The sequence below is a fragment of the Gamsiella multidivaricata genome (genome assembly GCF_025024155.1).
Source record: "Gamsiella multidivaricata strain RSA 2152 chromosome Unknown BC939scaffold_94, whole genome shotgun sequence".
Taxonomy (NCBI): Eukaryota; Fungi; Mortierellomycota; class Mortierellomycetes; order Mortierellales; family Mortierellaceae; genus Gamsiella; species Gamsiella multidivaricata.
In genome coordinates this window covers 54,351-70,795 of record NW_026251802.1, presented here as the reverse complement: position 1 = coordinate 70,795, position 16,445 = coordinate 54,351, and the positions used below count along the sequence as shown (strand labels likewise).

Below are 16,445 nucleotides of genomic sequence, written 5' to 3'. Positions count from 1 at the left end.
TTCACCCTGATCCCAGTCTCGCCATGGACCGACTGCAGCACCTATACACCCTTGCAGAAGAGGCATCACCCATGCTTCATCACACCCCACCACAACTCCTCGGCTCCGTCTGGGAACGACATTCCAACTTGCAGATCGCCTGCATGGTCCTCTCCATCTTTTTCTGGTTCTTCTCCTTTACTGCTGCCTTCTGTGCTATCACTATCAGGTATGTTCCTGAACTGTCTCACCTTAACAACGCACAGGCACACTACTTTATTTCTCTGGTTATTGCCCTCACATCTTCGTTGTTGAAGCATCTGCCAACTACATCCCACCCGTGATACGACGACTCATTTTCTCGGGCAACGTTCAAGTCAATCAGGTTCTGCTATCAACATGTGACAAACGTTTAGATACGGGCTAGAAAAGGTTGCAGGCATAAAGAAAAGAGAGTCCCTCTATCTTTACGATAGATGGATGGCCAGGGAAACGGAAAAGAAAAAAGGGTTGCAATACAGTCGTTCAGAGAGTCAAGGTCGCGTTACTGCAGCTAGACTTTGTTCCTTCGTCATTTTGACTTGTCACCCTTACCCTACCCTGATATAAATCTATTATAGTCGATCAAGATACTCTGGACAACACAAGCGCTCACAATCATCTCGACTGCCCAAGGAAGATGCTCCTGGAGTATCTATCATCCGTCCATTGCGGGGGATTGACTGTAACATGTACGAGAACCTAGCCTCAAGTTTTCGCCAAGACTATCCCCGGTTCGAAATCCTTTTTTCGGTCGCGAACACCAATGACCCAGCTATTGCAGTAGTGCAAGACCTGATGAGGAAATTTCCGAGAGTCGATGCTCGACTAATCATCGGTAAGGCTTGATTATTGTTAGGTGTGATTTTAGTGTACGCACGCGCTCTTTCTCTCTCTGTTTTATGGTGTGGTTATACCATCGTCGGAGGGGTAGAAGTCCTCAGGATAGCATCAACAACAGGAGCAGCAGGAACATAGATACACTGGTACACTGGAAAGGAGCAATTTTATATGTTTACAGGATGGAGCGCCAGAGATGAGCCGCGATAGTTTTATGAGCGGCTCTTCCAAATTGCAGGAATTCTATTCATCCCGTGTAGATTTCGTGGGTCATGGTTTCGGGCGCTGGGATAAAATGAGTGGAGATTTAGTGTCGATATGCGAGTGTGCTTGAGCGGTATTTGTGGCGAGAGCTATAGAGTGAATTAGGAGCACCATGGAACGGGGTCATGAGGAGGCGGAGCTTTGTTGGGCGCTGGGCGTCCTGGATTCCTCGATATTCCAATCAATGCTGCGCCGATAGGAGACATTCGAACAGAAGAGCAGGCGCATTTGTGTCAGGACACAAGAATGATTGTCTCGAAGGACGACCACTACGGAACATCCAATGCACCGTACGCAAGACCTATATTTACACTCTAATTGCTGGCTATTGCATGTCTCGACAACAATAGGCGAGAGAAACGTTGGGATAAATCCAAAGATCAACAACATGATTCGGTCGTACGAATCCGCCAAGTACGACATTCTTTGGGTGTACGACTCAAATGTTTATGTCGACCCTGGATGCATGGGCAGGTCCATTGACAAGATGTTGCAGCCCAATGTCGGCCTCGTCCACCATCTTCCGTTTGGGGTCCGACCACAGACGCTCGGTTCTGACCTGGAACTCATGTTTCTGGACACGGTGCATGCAAAAATGTATCTCTTCATCAACTGGACAGGACTCGCCTCATGCGTGGTCGGAAAATCCAGCCTCTACCGGCGGTCGATTCTGGACAAGGTCGGTGGGCTGTCCAAGTTTGGGAAGTACATGGCGGAGGACAATTTGATCGCGACCGAGATTTTCAACATGGGATACAAGCACGAGATGACCAGCGACCTTGCGTACCAGTCTCTGGGGTCGATGACACCGTCGGATTATTTCCTGAGACGCGCACGGTGGACCAGGATTCGTAAATATACAGTAACGGCAGCGACGATCGTGGAGCCGTTTATTGAGATGATCGGGTGCGGACTGGTGGCATCCTATGGATTCAACCTGTTGTGGCAGACACACTTTTTGAACTTTTTGGCGTTTCATATCGTGGTCTGGTTCCTGATCGACTTGTCCATGTACCAGGCGTTGTCTGGCGAGAATGTCGATAACTTGAGAGGTTTTTTGATGACCTGGTGCCTGAGAGAGGTGGCAGCGTTGCCACTGTATGTTTACGCGGTGTTGGGTTCAACTGTCGATTGGCGCGATCAGACATTCTTATTGCAGAGGGACGGGACGGTGCTGCCATTGGAGGTTCCGACACCGGAAGCGGGAATCGCTAGAGACGACAAGGATGATCATTCAACATCGTCGTCATCAGACCCGTCATCCTCGAGATCTTTGATGGGCACAGTTTCTGTACCTCCAGCTTCTCCAACATCATTGGCTCCAACTACGACATTTGCGAACCTCGCCAACACGGTGGTCCCACAATCGACACAGGTATCCCTACGCAATTTCTTCCGCCGCCCAGCTGTGATCTCACTTGTCAGCAGTACGTTTGCGGTTATCCATTTCGTGGTCGATATCTTGATCAAGAGTCAGCGGAACGGAAATGATGAGGACGATAAAGACGATTTGGCGGATGATGATATTGAGGAGCCGTTCTTTACAGAGGGAGAGGACGACGAGGGCGACCTCGAAACAGACCAATCTGGGACAAGGACGAAGAGTACGTTGCTGCTAGTCAAGAGGCCTCGGCATCTGCTTCAGCAGCGATCAAGCAGTGGCAGCGCTAGCGGATGCAGTGCGCCCAAAAAGTATCGGGCGGCTGCAGAGGAGAATACGGACGAGAGCCAACACTACGATACTGCAGGCGAGCAAGAATTTGTTCCGAGACGTAGTGAACGGATCAGGATGCGACTGGCATTGTCCTCTCCACCATCGTCGGAGTCATTTACACCCAAGTCCAAGTCCAAGTCCAAGTCCAGGTCGAATAGTAGGATACCTGTGTCTGTGTTTTCGAATACCAAGAGCGAGACTGAGGCAGAGCATGGACGAAGGTCGATGGAGGAGGATGCGCTTTCAATAGCTGTGGAGCCCTATCTGTCGGACTCTTTGAGCAGGAGAGGCGGAATCCGGCGTGAGTTGTCGGCATCATCGCAGTTTTTGAGTGTTTAGAAGGAATGAGGATCATGCTGCTTGCTCGCATTATACCCATCGCATCCCATAATTAAGAAACATACATAGCGGCATCTACGTTGAGCAGAATAACAAACAGCATAAAGCAGAGGGTCTCGGTGCCATCACCATTATCCACGACAACTTGAGCGTCTTATTTGTATTACTCGATGGGAATATGGTTTAATGATGAGTGTATAGTCTACTTTATGATTGCTACAGATGATAGTAAGAAAAGAAAAGGCAAAATGGATACGATATGCAACGCGATCCTTTACAGCTCCTTCTTAACCTCCTGAGCCTTCAGCTCTTGATCCTTCCTCGCCCTGTAGGCCAAGTACTTCTTGTTGGTGCCAAAAATGTGATCCCACCACCTGAAGCTGGTTGAGAAATTATTTGTGAAGGCCATGTGGTGATAGTCGTGGTGCTCAGCGCCAGACCAGCCAGGAAGCCAGTTGTGGGTCGACCAGGGGAAGTCGTAGCCAGAGTGGGCTTCGACGGCCTGGAAAAGACGCAAAGTCATCCAGGTCAATGTCGTGATGAGGTGCAGGTCATGGGTGAAGTAGCACCAGATCAGGGGCCCGCTGATGGTGCCGGTGCCGAGGATAAGGACCTCAATAGGGTGGGCATACTCAGCAGCGAGACCGAAGGGGGCGGACCACTCGTGGTGCAGCTTGTGAATGTGCTTGTAGAATGGGCCGTAGTGCAGACCGCGGTGAGCCCAGTAGTGGAAGAAGTCCTCGAAGACAAAGAACAGGAAGATCTGCATGGCCATCTTTGAGCTTTTATCACAAGTGCGGATGAACTTCGTTAGCAACCATTTTTTAAAAAAAAAAAAAAAAAAAAAAACATGTCTAAGCAAAGGGCCAAGGAAAATAAAAAAAGTACACTTACAGAGGAGGGAAAGGAACCGAAGAAATAGCCATGCCAAAGTAGACAGCCACTGGGTGGAAACCGACGATCATGGGCAACTCAAAGAAGAAATGGGACATGAGGACATAGCGGAAGACCTTCCACTGGTTCTGGGAGGTGTTCTGAATAGTCTTTTGCTGAATCTTGTACTTTTGCAGGGCGGGGATCTGGTCCGCGATCAGATAAGGAAGGCAGCGCGTGAAGTAGATGATCTCGTGCGAGAAGAAGAGGAGCGCCAGAGTCACCAAGGCTTCGTTGCGGCCCTCAAAGAGGGACTGCCATTGGGACTCTATGAATGAGGGTGTCGTGTACGGAACCGTCGTATTGGACCTAAAAGGTGTTAAAAGGATCCGCAAGGGGAATAGATAATTAGGATGGGATAATTTGCCGATCCGATAGCCCTACAGGCGAATAACGTCGGACACTTTGGATGTATGGTCCACGTTCTCCACCATATCATTGCTGAGCAGGGGCCGCGACTCCGTTGAGAGTTGCTTTCTCCTGTCTCCTGTTATAGAAGAGCTTTCAGCGCGCTGAAGGATAGGTTCTGAGTAGATAGAGGGGGGAAGGGGGATGAAAATGGGCCTGGTGATGGAGAGTTTCCTGAGATCCAAGAATGAAGCCAAGTTGATGTTCCTCCATCCTCGCATCGTTTCGTTATCCTGAACAGTAACTATAGGCGGTCTTCCGATCCAAAGTATGAGAATGCCATGGTATCTGCGAGGAATAACAGCGTGCAGCTGCTGTACCTGAATCCCCTTGGCGAGATATTAAAAAGAGAGAGAAAAAGACGGGTCGCAATGGGTCTTCCGTATCTCGAAAAGCGTTGACTTACATGGCTGCCGAATAGTTTGCGGGAGAGGAGATGAAGCGAAGAGAGTGATGAAAAGATGATGAGAAGGATGAGAAGGATGAGAAGGGAAGGAGAAGGAGGTTTAAAAAAAGAAGGACTAGCGGACACAGGCACTTCTGCAGATAGCACACCGCAAAAAAGGGAATGAGGTGAGGCAGTGGAAACAGAGAACGGATCAGCTCAGGCCGTGTCGGCCAATCAGATCCCAAGGATATGGAACGTAAAAAAAAAAATTGCCGGGACCGGTTCTGCAGAGACTACAGAAACTACCCCTGTCGCGGGTGTTTAATCCCTATGGTTTATGGCCCTGCGGGAAGGACTGGGCGAATTAGTTCTCCCTGTGATACCGAAATATGGAGCAGTAGTACATGGCACCTCAGCACACATGCATGGCTCCTGCTACCTACATACACGTCCATCCATATCCGCATCCATGTTCGTGAAATGATTAGTTTCAATTCCGTCGTGTATGGCCCCAGCGTATGGTTCCACTGCATCTGCGTCGGATCCATGTCACGTGCAAGAACCCATAGGTGTACTTGCAACGTTCAGGCGATAAGATCGTGGAATCCAAGATACGGCCACCTTATAAGGGTCCCCCACACATTCCCCTTCCAGTACTTGATACCTCTTCTCTCCTCCCATTTTGCAGCCCGGACCTGACCTATACCTCTAACCCTCACTCCTCCCGTGCGCTCATTCCTTTTTTTGTGCATTGCATCCTTCCTCAGTTTTGTTTTTATTTTTTTCGGTACCTTTATCCCGTTAATATCTGTGAAGTACACTCATGAAAATCATCGATCGCATCAAGAAGGGTCAGGAGGAGGGTCGCCCACTCTTCTCCTTTGAGTACTTCTCGCCCAAGACTGCCCAGGTAACACTATCGAAGATACTCCCCTTCCGTCACCCAAGTCTTCCTTCTCCTCTCTCTATCTTACACATCAGTTGGCTGTGTCCTAGTACGGTCCCTGGCGTTCAATTCAGGCTGATCGAAATCTGTCGAATTTTGTGACTCAGCTCGTGAAAATCATGAGCAGCCATTTGAACCGGGAACGCTAAGCAGCACCACCCCCCTCCGCAACCTGAATGCGAGGTAGAAAGAACCTGCAAGGGATCAATGACCCCTGGAGCTCATATCCTTGGAAATTATTATGACCGACGGCAGCATGGCCCCTGTACCAAATGCACGTTTTATCTCGTTGTGTGGAGAGCGACCTGAAGTGACATGTGTGCCTGGATCCTGAACGTGCCCAATCTTCTCTCCACAACAATGAGTGGAACCGTGCAAGGACACATACACACGCAGACATACGCCACGCTGTCTGTGCATCGGTCGGTTGTGCATGCGACTAAGCAATTCAGCCTGACGATCTAACGACCTTCGATCAACTGTTTCTTTTTCCTGCTGCTAGGGCATGGTCAACTTGCACGACCGCATCGAGAGAATGTGCTATCTCGGCCCTGAGTTCATTGACATCACTTGGGGTGCCGGTGGCTCTCGTCCCGCTGCAACACTCGAGGTCGTCTCGAATGCGCAGAAGGTCTACGGTGTCGAGACATGTATGCACTTGATCTGCACCAGCAACCCTACGTCCAAGATTGACAAGGCCCTCAGCGTAAGTGTATACACCGAATGTTCACCCTCCCCTTGGTCCCTTTCACTTTACTTTGGACAAGGGAGTGCTATCGAGAAAACTTTGATCTGGAAGCGACGACAAGATTCATCTCCGCAGAGTAGTCAAATTGCGTCGTTGGGCGATTCGTTCTTTGGTTGAACAAAATCCAAGTCCCAGAGAAGAAACGAGCAATCCTGTTGGCTGACGGGACAGGGGTGGGGGCAGGGGCAATCACAACATCCGAAAGAGATGGGGCTATCCGAAGCATTTCATTTGCTGAGGAGCGTAATTCCCATGTGAGATGGAATGATGCGATATGATATGATGGACACACTTTATGTATCCTTGTACCCATGCGATGCGTCCGAAAATGGGGAAGAGAAGGAAATCGTAACCAAGGGGTTCGGGGAAAGGCTACGGGGATGGAGAGGGAGGCAGTAGCAACATATGCCGAGGATGAACAAAAAAATAGATACTCGCATTCATCCACCCATCATCCTTACTACCATCAACCAATCCACACATCTCACTTGGGCCAACCGGAGTGTGCTCTCATCTGTAGAATGACATTATCCATCAAAGTTGGTGTTGAAAACAACCCCACGACTTTTTTCTTTATAGTTATGATTTTGCCATTCCTTGAACTATTTCATATGTCAGCCCTAGACTATGATAAAGACTGGAAAGGGGAGGCCATGGCAGAACTACGCTTTTTACGTCTGCATGTACCTACAATCCATTTCTTACTCGAAAAGAAGGAGTCAAAGGCAGTAGCAGGGAGGGGGGGGGCCTTATTTCTACAGCAGTGGATTATCGCCATTGACACTCTTTTATCCAACATTTGCTTCAACAATCTTGTCCCACTCTAATTTGACGTCTATGTTTGTTGATGCTGGTGTTTGTAGGAGGCACGCGCCTGTGGTAACCAGAACATCCTTGCCCTTCGTGGCGACCCACCCCACGGTCAGTCCGAGTGGTCTGCATGCGAGGGTGGTCTGAACTATGCTTCGGATCTTGTCCGTTACATCCGTGAGACCCATGGCGATTATTTCGGCATTGGTGTCGCAGGCTATCCTGAAAAGCATCCCGAATCAGGCTCGATGGAGGAAGATCTGATGCATCTCAAGGCCAAGGTCGATGCTGGTGCGGATTTCATTGTCACCCAGCTGTTTTTTGATGTTCCCATGTTCTTGGAGTGGGTCAAGAAATGTCGCGCCATTGGCATCACCTGTCCTATCATCCCAGGTGTCATGCCCATCCAGGCGTACGCCAGTTTCAAGAAGAACATTGTTGGCGTCAGTGTGCCCCAGTGGATTCTTGATGGCATTGAACCCATCAAGGTAAAGACTAAAGAATGAAAGGAACGGAAGCCTGCTTCCATGGAAATAGCGCTAGTGTCTGACGTTCCTGTCAATATTGTTGATATACTTTATAGAATGATGACCAGGCCATTCGTGCTTTCGGTGTGGAGGTCGGCATCAAGATGACTCTGGAACTGTTGCAGGGCGGCGCGTGTGGTATTCACTACTACACGTTCAATCTCGAGCGTAGCACTCGCTTGATTCTCGAGGGCGCAGGTCTTGTCAACAAGACCGACTATATCAAAAAGAACATGCCCTGGCGTTCGAGCTTCGATGAAAAGCGCAAAGAAGAATCTGTTCGCCCCATCTTCTGGTCCAACCGCGCAAAGTCCTACATCAGTCGCACGGATAACTGGGACGAGTTCCCTAACGGTCGCTGGGGGGATTCGCGCTCCCCTGCCTATGGGGATTTGGACCGCTACGGAGTGTACCTGAAATACACGGCGGACGAGGCGATCCAGCATTGGGGAGCACCCAATGATGTCGAGGATATCTGCAGACTGTTCGTCAAGTACTGTCATGGCGAGACCCTAACTTTGCCTTGGAGTGATCAAACATTGGCTCTGGAATCGGGAACGATCAAGGACCGCCTGGTCGAGTTGAACTCGTTGGGTTACTTGACCATTAACTCGCAGCCTGCAGTTAATGGCGCCAAGAGCGACGACAAGGTTTTCGGATGGGGACCCAAGGGTGGCTATGTCTACCAGAAGGTAAGAGTTGCTGCTATTGCTAAGCTCATTCGGAAGCGGGGGGCATCGAATCCTATACTGATCGCTGTTTATTCTATCTTTTTTGTTACTCGACAGGCTTATCTCGAGTTCTTCGTCGCGCCTGAGACGCTAGAGAAATTAAAGCAGCGTATGTCCAAGTTCCCTAACTTTACTTACATGGCGATCAACAAGGCAGGCGATCTGCATACCAACACCAACGGCAGTAAGCCCAACGCTGTCACCTGGGGCGTCTTCCCTGGTCGCGAGGTCGTGCAGCCGACCATTGTGGAGCTCTCGAGCTTTGACGCGTGGAAGGATGAAGCATTTGCGCTGTGGGAGCAGTGGTCGAGATGCCACCCCCAGGACACCAAGCCTCGTAACTTGTTGAGTGATATAGCTCAGACCTGGTACCTGGTCAACATTGTCAACAATGACTATCACGAGAAGGACGGCATCTTCGAGTTGTTCAAGGACGACGTATTGGCGTTCCAGGTCCAGCAGACTGCTGCGAATGGTGTTGCTAATGGCATTGCTAATGGCGATGCCAAAGCTCATACTGAGGCAAACGGCGCTGTGGACGAACTCTCGGTCAAGCTGAAGAAGAATGCTATCAACGGTGTTGAGAAGGTCAAAGCGCCAGTTTATGAGGAGAGCGCGATCCTTTCTCCTAGCGTCGAAGCCGCTGCTATTGCCCAACCCCTCCGCGTTTAAGACTCTGAAGCGCTGTTAGGACAGGAAGCCGTATAACAGGAACAAAGAAGAGGACATCATGGATTAGGATATCTGGACGATGAGCGGTGGTCGCTTCATTCCAACCTGGATGGAGTTCCATCTCACGTTAGCCTTCACCTCGGTCTCGTGTTTCTTTCGATTTGTTCCTGACTTGGCTGGCTTCTTTTCAATCTTTTCTTGTTCATCCTCCCTTTTACACAGTCATCTCTCTTCACCGCCCTCTCCATTATTTTTAATTGCCTGTTCAACACAGGACTCATCTTTTCTCCGTTGCTATTCTGCCTTTTCCCTCGTTACAGTATTGTATTTTTCCCTGTATACCTATGACGCTTGTTCAACACACCTGTACATACAAACATACACATTCTCGACAGATCTTTGAGCTTTTATTAAAACCGTTCAGTCGACTCGTAAAAAAAATCTTGTATCTCTCCGTCTGTACATTTTCCTTTTTGGATCTTTTGGATCGAACTTCGCCCACATCTTCAAAATGCGACACAAAGAAATACAGAGGGAACGGATCAAAAACATAAACTGCAGAAAGTGCAGAAAGTGCGGAAAAGGGATGGATAAGTCGAGATAAGAATAAAAACACAAGAGCAGAATGAGAAGCTGCCCGGAAAGGCAACATATCGAGAACGACGAACAATACGTTCCATGTGTGCAAAAAAAAAAAAAAAAGAGTAAGAGTAAGAGGGCACTAGACTTTGCTCAAATACAACAGTATGAGAGGACAGCTCAGCAAATGGGTTCTGTAGGTGGGAATGGAGGTGGCGTGGGAATAGAGAGAGGCATCAGTTGAGGGATGGGAATAGAGATGAGGAGGCCCTGGCAGGAGACTCTAGCGTCCTGTCATGCCCGCTATCTTCCCCTCAAGGAGAGCCACGCCATACTCTCCTTCCCTGTATGAATGCCTTGCCCTAATCAAAGCCCTTCCGTCCGCATTCTTCTTAGAATCATTTTGATATACCCTCCTATAACAACTTCGCCCAACGCTGCCGACTTTCTACATGTATGTAAAAAAATCGCTGCTTCGACACATCAACTCAATAGTAACGAGGAAGACGAGCAAGCCCTGTACGACGACGACTACAACGATCTTCTGTTCAATGATGACGACGAATATCATGATATCCGTTTAGATCTCAAGGCCAAGACCTCAGCACACTCGACGCAGCAGACGGAGCAAGAAACCGACGACTATTACTTACGAAGAGAAACCGTACTTCAAAAAGACCGTCCAGTTCATCATTAATTGCTTCGAATGGTTGCTTGAATACCTCTGACATATGAACATGAGAAGCAGCTGCATGAGTATATGAAGAGACTGGACGCGCTCGAGCGTTGATTCAACTTCAATCCGAACATGCCGATGCTAGAATGAGAATTCTAGGCAGTACCTGTCACGGGCCTTGTAATGACCACACTAACGCCCCTCATTTTGTTTGCTCAGGAAACACCCCAAGCGCGATGCCTGCTCAATGCTCAGTCTTTCTTAGCACTCGTAAACACAGAAATTGTCCCCACGGATATAATTCAGCGCTATCTCTGCGGGAAGGAGGCTCGCGACGTGTAGGGCGGACGTCCGAACGCACAATGGGTTTGTTCCCCCGAATAAATCTCCTTGGAATTAAATCGCACTTTAAAAAACAGACCGTCAAGCCGGGAGTGTATGCTGCCGGTCAGCCGCAGGCTAAACAGGGTGCTTTGGTGGGGCTGTAACGCACGTGTCGATGTGTGGCGTTCTGACCTAGTGGTAAGGTGGTGTCTGTCGGTCTGGCTCACGAGTTGACCGGTCGCACCAGCATCGCAAGCATCGCATACGAAGTCCAACCTCAGATGCATGGCAAGGGTCTTTGGGGATTAAGATTCAAACAGCCCAATAGATCTCCTCGGGCTCGCGAACGGACTTTAGTTTTGCATCGAACCCTGCATTTATAACAAACCTTCTCCAAACCCTCGAGATGTTGCTCGACACCTCGGACGTCGCTCGATTCTTTGACTCTTGGATAACTTCTTAACCTCGAAGTCCGCCTAGCGGGAAAGCGATCTTTTGTACAATGGCTGCGGCACTTTATTTCTATTAGTTTTTGCAATTGCTACTCCCCCTAGCTCTCTCAAAGGCTCGTTCGAAAGGCCGCAGTCCTGGTCAAGCAGGCGAGGAGGCGCAGAAGGAGCAGCTGAAAACAGAATATAAACTACTCGCATAGCTAGGTTTCCAGGACTTTGTCTTTCCAAAGCCCTGCCTTCAACTTCTGTCCTTATAGAATCCTCTCATCTCTACATCTGCTTCGCCCATTTTGCCACAAGCTCTCGTATAGTTTTCACGTGGCATGTCTTCGCTTAACAGTACCAGCTCCTTCGAGGAGGATCTCGCTTTAGCACTTCAACTCAACGACCTCGAGCATGACAATGAAGACTTTCTCGAATACGATGATTCTCTGCTTGATGACGATGACGATGACGACGAATACGGCGACATCCGTTTGGCCCCCAAGATCAAACCTACATCCCATTGCAAGGGTATACGATCAGGACCCCGCAGACGAAATATGAAGCCAGCATCCCTCCAAGCCGAGAAGAAGCCTGCCTTTACCAAGATTATCCAGCCCATCGTCGATTGCTCGCGGCCTCTGACCTTCCCTCTCGAGATCCTCGGATTGGTCTGTGCGCACCTGAGCCAAACATCCTTACGGTATTGTGTCAGCCTGGTATGCAAGGACTGGAACAGAGTCAGCGACAAGTATATCCGCCGAATGGGCGTCTGGACACCCCTGGCAGATGGACACGAGAGGCAGTTACTCGATCAGATAAAGAGACTGGACACACTCGAGTGCTGGTTCAACCTCGATCCGGACGTGCCTGATACTGGAACGGGCATTATTACACGTGAAGGCACACATACTGCATGGAGACGATTTAGAGAAGCCATCCTCGAGCGCCTTGAGGAACAGGAATATCAACAGAACCCTTCAGCTCAGGAAATGGACTTTCAGAGCGAAAACAGTAAACCCCTACAGCAACAGCAAATGCAGCAGGAACTCACCAATTTAACACCAAAATGCCTTCTTCATCACATCAAGCATCTTTCTATTCGAGGAAGCAGGCTATCTTATGAGGACACCATTCTGGCAATGCAGTATGGGCTGCGGTTCCTGAATTCGCTTTTCTTGGATGTGCGGCAAAACTCTCTGAAAATCCCACTGTTCGACCTTTTGAACCGCTGCCCAAGCCTGCGCGACTTCAAAGTAAACGCTACGGTTTACGCTATGACTTCCATCCTATCAGGCGACGACGAGGACCTGATCCCAGAGCCAGCCGAGTCCATCGTCAGCCCTGAGACAGCTCATTTCCCCGCCAAGCCCAAGGTCATAATCCCGTTCAAGAAGTATCCAGATCAGTACCCTCTCAGGACATTTGAGGTGAACAAAGCCACGATCAGGCAGCATGTCCTCGAACGCATCATTGCCACCTGTCCCAGTCTCCGTGTTTTCAAGGTCTTGGAGCTCACTACCCAGTTTTGGATACCTCAAGTTGGATACAGACCCTATGCGATTGACGAGGAGCGACTAGCGAAGCATGCAGCAAACTGTTGTCCTAATCTGAAATGGTATGCGGCCGTGAAAAGAACTGCCGTGGTATGTGAAGAGCGGCAGATGAGCTTGATGCGCAAATACTTCCCCAGTACCAAGTTCTTGGCGCTTACATGCTGTGGGCACCAACCCGAGATGCCGAGCAGTCTGATCGCACAAACATTGCTCCCGCAGATTACTGTCCTAGAGATATCCTTGTCTTTGGAGCGAACGTTCTATCCGGCTCTTATGAACAGGGTATTGTGCATGACGCCCAACCTCCTACACCTGATCGCACCTAAGGTCGACTTCTCGACTTGGCACCTGTACCGACCTTCCAAGCCCACTCCACCCATGACCAAGACATTCATCGAAAACAACCGTGATCGAAAGCGTACGGAGAGAGAGGAGAAACGAAAGCACCGCCAAGAAGCCCGCCTTCGATTCCAGCAATCCGGAACACGAGCCAACGTCACATCCTCCTCTGTTTCAGTCCCGGCTGCTGCGGACGACAATACGGACATCTTGACCAAGGTCTGGAAATGTCGCGACTTGCGCACGATCGACTTCAACATCCGCACTGGTTCGCTCAAGGCCTGGTGTGATTACAGCGTACGATATCGCCTCTTTCGGAGTCTCACTTTTCTAAAGGTTTCTTGCTACCAGCTTCATGTTGGTCAGCTTCAAGACTACCCACATGTTCTTAAGCAGCGCGCCAAAGACTTGGAGGACTCTAAAGCGCTGCGAAAGCCAGGGCAGGCTCAGCTAAGGGCGGAAGAGCAGCTGAAGAAACCACTGCGATTTGAAAACGATCTTCTATTGTTGAGAGGGCTGCGATCGCTCGAGTTCGTACAGATTGAACCCCAAGAGATACAAGGGATGATACATCCAACAGATTTTGAGTTCCTGAGGCGACAGAGCTCCGAGACCGTACTGCGATACATTTTGAACGAGGACTCTAATGTGAATAGCGTCTATCGAGATAAGGACGAGGAGGATGGAGGGGAGGGCGGCAATGACAGCAGTGCGGATGATGTTCAGGCCAAGTCAGAATATGTCAAACCGTTTTCACGGGAAGAGAACGACGAGAGGTATCCACGATCAGAGGATCCTCCCAAGAAGGGACACGAGACGTTTTGGCCGCATCTGGAGGCCTTCCACATTCGGTATGTTAGATCCCCTTCTCTGGCCACGAACTATAGCGACATCGTGGAGCACATGGAAGACATCCGGCCAGGCGTTGAGTTCTCAATCAAGCGACGTTACATGGAGCTGTAAAGTGTAGTTGTAATAATCAATAACTTGACAATAAAACTGATATATTCTTCTGAGAGAACTTTTTTTTTTTTTTTATTGACGCCAGATCCCCCAGATGCGCAGGCGTGCCACAGGCTGCATTGTCCAAGCCTCGGCTTGGACTGTCAGCTGGCCGATAGTTACCTAAAGATGGCTAACAAAAGGCCCCCACTAAACTAATGTAAAATGAGGGACCAAATACCTATGATGCACATTCCGAGTCGCATGGTTTCTAATACTTGAGCCGGGGCCCAAAACCGCTACGCAACCTGTCGGGTCCGATGGGTCCTCTCCTAGTCAAGATCACGGGCCAATATGAATTTTATCCTCCTTCCTCTCTCCATCTCTTTCAACACCACCTTTCCCTGGAGATGGTCCACCAAGCGGCTGCCTGCTCTCCTCCTCGCCGCTGTCGTAACCTCCTCTTGGGGCTGTTGTCTCACAAAGCCCTGGACCTCACCTCCTACCTGGACCCCAGCTTTCTTCATCCTCGTGCATATGCCCTCGGACTTTTCCCATGCCACTGTGGCACTACATCGCTCCTTCCATAGCTCCTCTCGGCCAAAATCCTCAACTCGTTCTACAAAGCGTCCAACCAGGTAAGCCGCGATACTCTTCGATGTCTTAAAGAGCAGCGCCCAATCCGTTGTCAGGGACTCTGGTACGAGCCCGTGATATATGTCTGTCGTTGTCCAGAGCCTGGTAGGCGGTGCTGCCTGCTGTACGTTTTCTTGACTGTCCACTCCTTCTCCCTCTCCTTCTTCCTCGTGAACATTCTCTCTGTCCTCGTCACCATTGTCCCTGTCTCACCGCTCCTCCAGCAGCCTTATCCAGTCATCATCCCACGTATCCATCATCGTTTCCACTCCCCGGATCTCACGTAGACTCCACCAAAGGGTGTCTAACTCGCACGGGGTAAAACTCGGTTCGGTGCGTGTAAATTGTCGACCATCCTTGATTGCCTCCTCCATGTCGCGCAACCACTTTTTCCTCGCCTTATCCACCAAGGTGCGTCCAAGACTTAGAATCCCATCAAGTGTCTTTCTCCATTCTTCCTGTCGTCTGTTCTGTGTGGCTCTGCAGACCCAGAGGTGCTGGGTATCCTCCACCATGGTAAGGCACACTTGGCATCTGTCTGTGGTATACAGATTCGGCTTCCACTTGTGCATATACTGCATGGTTGGCAGCATACCATGGATTTTTTTGATTCTGTGGGACCGATGGTTGCAATCCGCAAGGCTGGTGAAAAAACCCCCTGGCGAATTTTTCTCATGTATTATAGCAAGGCTGGATCGCCACTCCACTTCTTCCCACTGCTGAATAAATTGTTTCGTTCGTTGTTGACAAGTCCATGCATGATGGTTTCTGGCTGCAGACTGATGCTTGATCAATTGGCGAATGTCGTCCTCCGCTGGCTGACCACAGAAGGTCGTATGTGTCTTCATGCTCGTGAGATACCGTGTGTTCAGTTGCCATGGCCGTCGCCCGCTGTCGTGTGCCTTGTCCGCCAATTCGTCAGTGGCCTCATTTCCAGTATCGTCACTGTGTCCTTTAACCCACTGAACATCTACTTTGCTGCCCTGCTGCACATACATATTCTTCTGAGAGAACGAGCTGTAACTATCAAGCGCAAAAAGTACACATGATATATACACGAGCAATAGAACGACGATAAGAAAAAATACACCGACTTCGAGACCGTTGCTTAATGTAAAGTACTGCGGCTCTGGGGTTGAGCTCATGCTATGGAGAGTTCAGTGTCGTTGGCACGATGACCTTTAACGAAGATAGTAGCAGAACCGGTAAGTTAGCTGTCTATGTTTCCTCACTCTTCACTGTAGCGTCTCTATGCCAATGCCAGGTGATTCCCACCTATGGTAGGTTCAAGGAATCGCAGAGAACCGCATCAGAAAAAGAGCACTTTGCTCGATCGAAAGTAAATACATCCACGCGAGCAGTATAACATGGACATTTACGTACCAACCTCATCTAGCGGGTTTAATTCGCCACTACCGGTCCCTCTTGATCCTGTCTTCCTCTACCTTGTCAGTATACTCTTTCTGTAACCGCAACGCCACCCGTCTACAATAAAATAGAGTAAACCCTTGCTTTCTCTATCTGAACTGACTGAAAGCTGTGTTTCGAAGGATAGTCTAATGTTCGATGCGAGAAAGAGAAGAGCCTCAAACCTGTCTGAGTTCGATGAACCTTTTATAAG

At 49.5% G+C, this 16,445-nt stretch overlaps 4 protein-coding genes across 4 annotated transcripts; 3 read left to right on the top strand and 1 right to left on the bottom strand.

The window, feature by feature from the left end:
- Positions 1 to 648: 648 nt before the first annotated feature.
- On the top strand, positions 649 to 2,296 carry BC939DRAFT_384496 (glycosyl transferase family 21-domain-containing protein; the record flags this gene model as incomplete). The annotated part of the gene is made up of 2 exons (XM_051551790.1): positions 649 to 856; positions 1,473 to 2,296. Coding segments are annotated over 2 exons (1,032 nt in total), but the record flags the coding sequence as incomplete, so codon positions are not given.
- A 1,045-nt stretch (positions 2,297 to 3,341) lies between these two features.
- On the bottom strand, positions 3,342 to 5,067 carry BC939DRAFT_466031 (uncharacterized protein). Its single transcript, XM_051557596.1, has 3 exons — positions 4,923 to 5,067; positions 4,070 to 4,417; positions 3,342 to 3,957 (listed from the first exon to the last, which is right to left on the bottom strand). Coding segments are annotated over exons 1-3 (858 nt in total). The 5' UTR covers positions 4,925 to 5,067; the 3' UTR covers positions 3,342 to 3,449.
- A 471-nt stretch (positions 5,068 to 5,538) lies between these two features.
- On the top strand, positions 5,539 to 9,768 carry BC939DRAFT_466028 (methylenetetrahydrofolate reductase-domain-containing protein). The gene is made up of 5 exons (XM_051557595.1): positions 5,539 to 5,814; positions 6,353 to 6,556; positions 7,462 to 7,896; positions 7,992 to 8,627; positions 8,724 to 9,768. Exons 1-5 carry the CDS (start codon positions 5,728 to 5,730, stop codon positions 9,336 to 9,338), a joined length of 1,977 nt encoding a protein of 658 aa, XP_051407470.1. The 5' UTR covers positions 5,539 to 5,727; the 3' UTR covers positions 9,339 to 9,768.
- A 1,924-nt stretch (positions 9,769 to 11,692) lies between these two features.
- BC939DRAFT_507432 (uncharacterized protein) lies at positions 11,693 to 14,209 on the top strand (the record flags this gene model as incomplete). Its single annotated transcript, XM_051560884.1, has 1 exon — positions 11,693 to 14,209. The coding sequence occupies one exon, from the start codon at positions 11,693 to 11,695 to the stop codon at positions 14,207 to 14,209; it is 2,517 nt and encodes an 838-aa protein (XP_051407469.1).
- Positions 14,210 to 16,445: the final 2,236 nt, after the last annotated feature.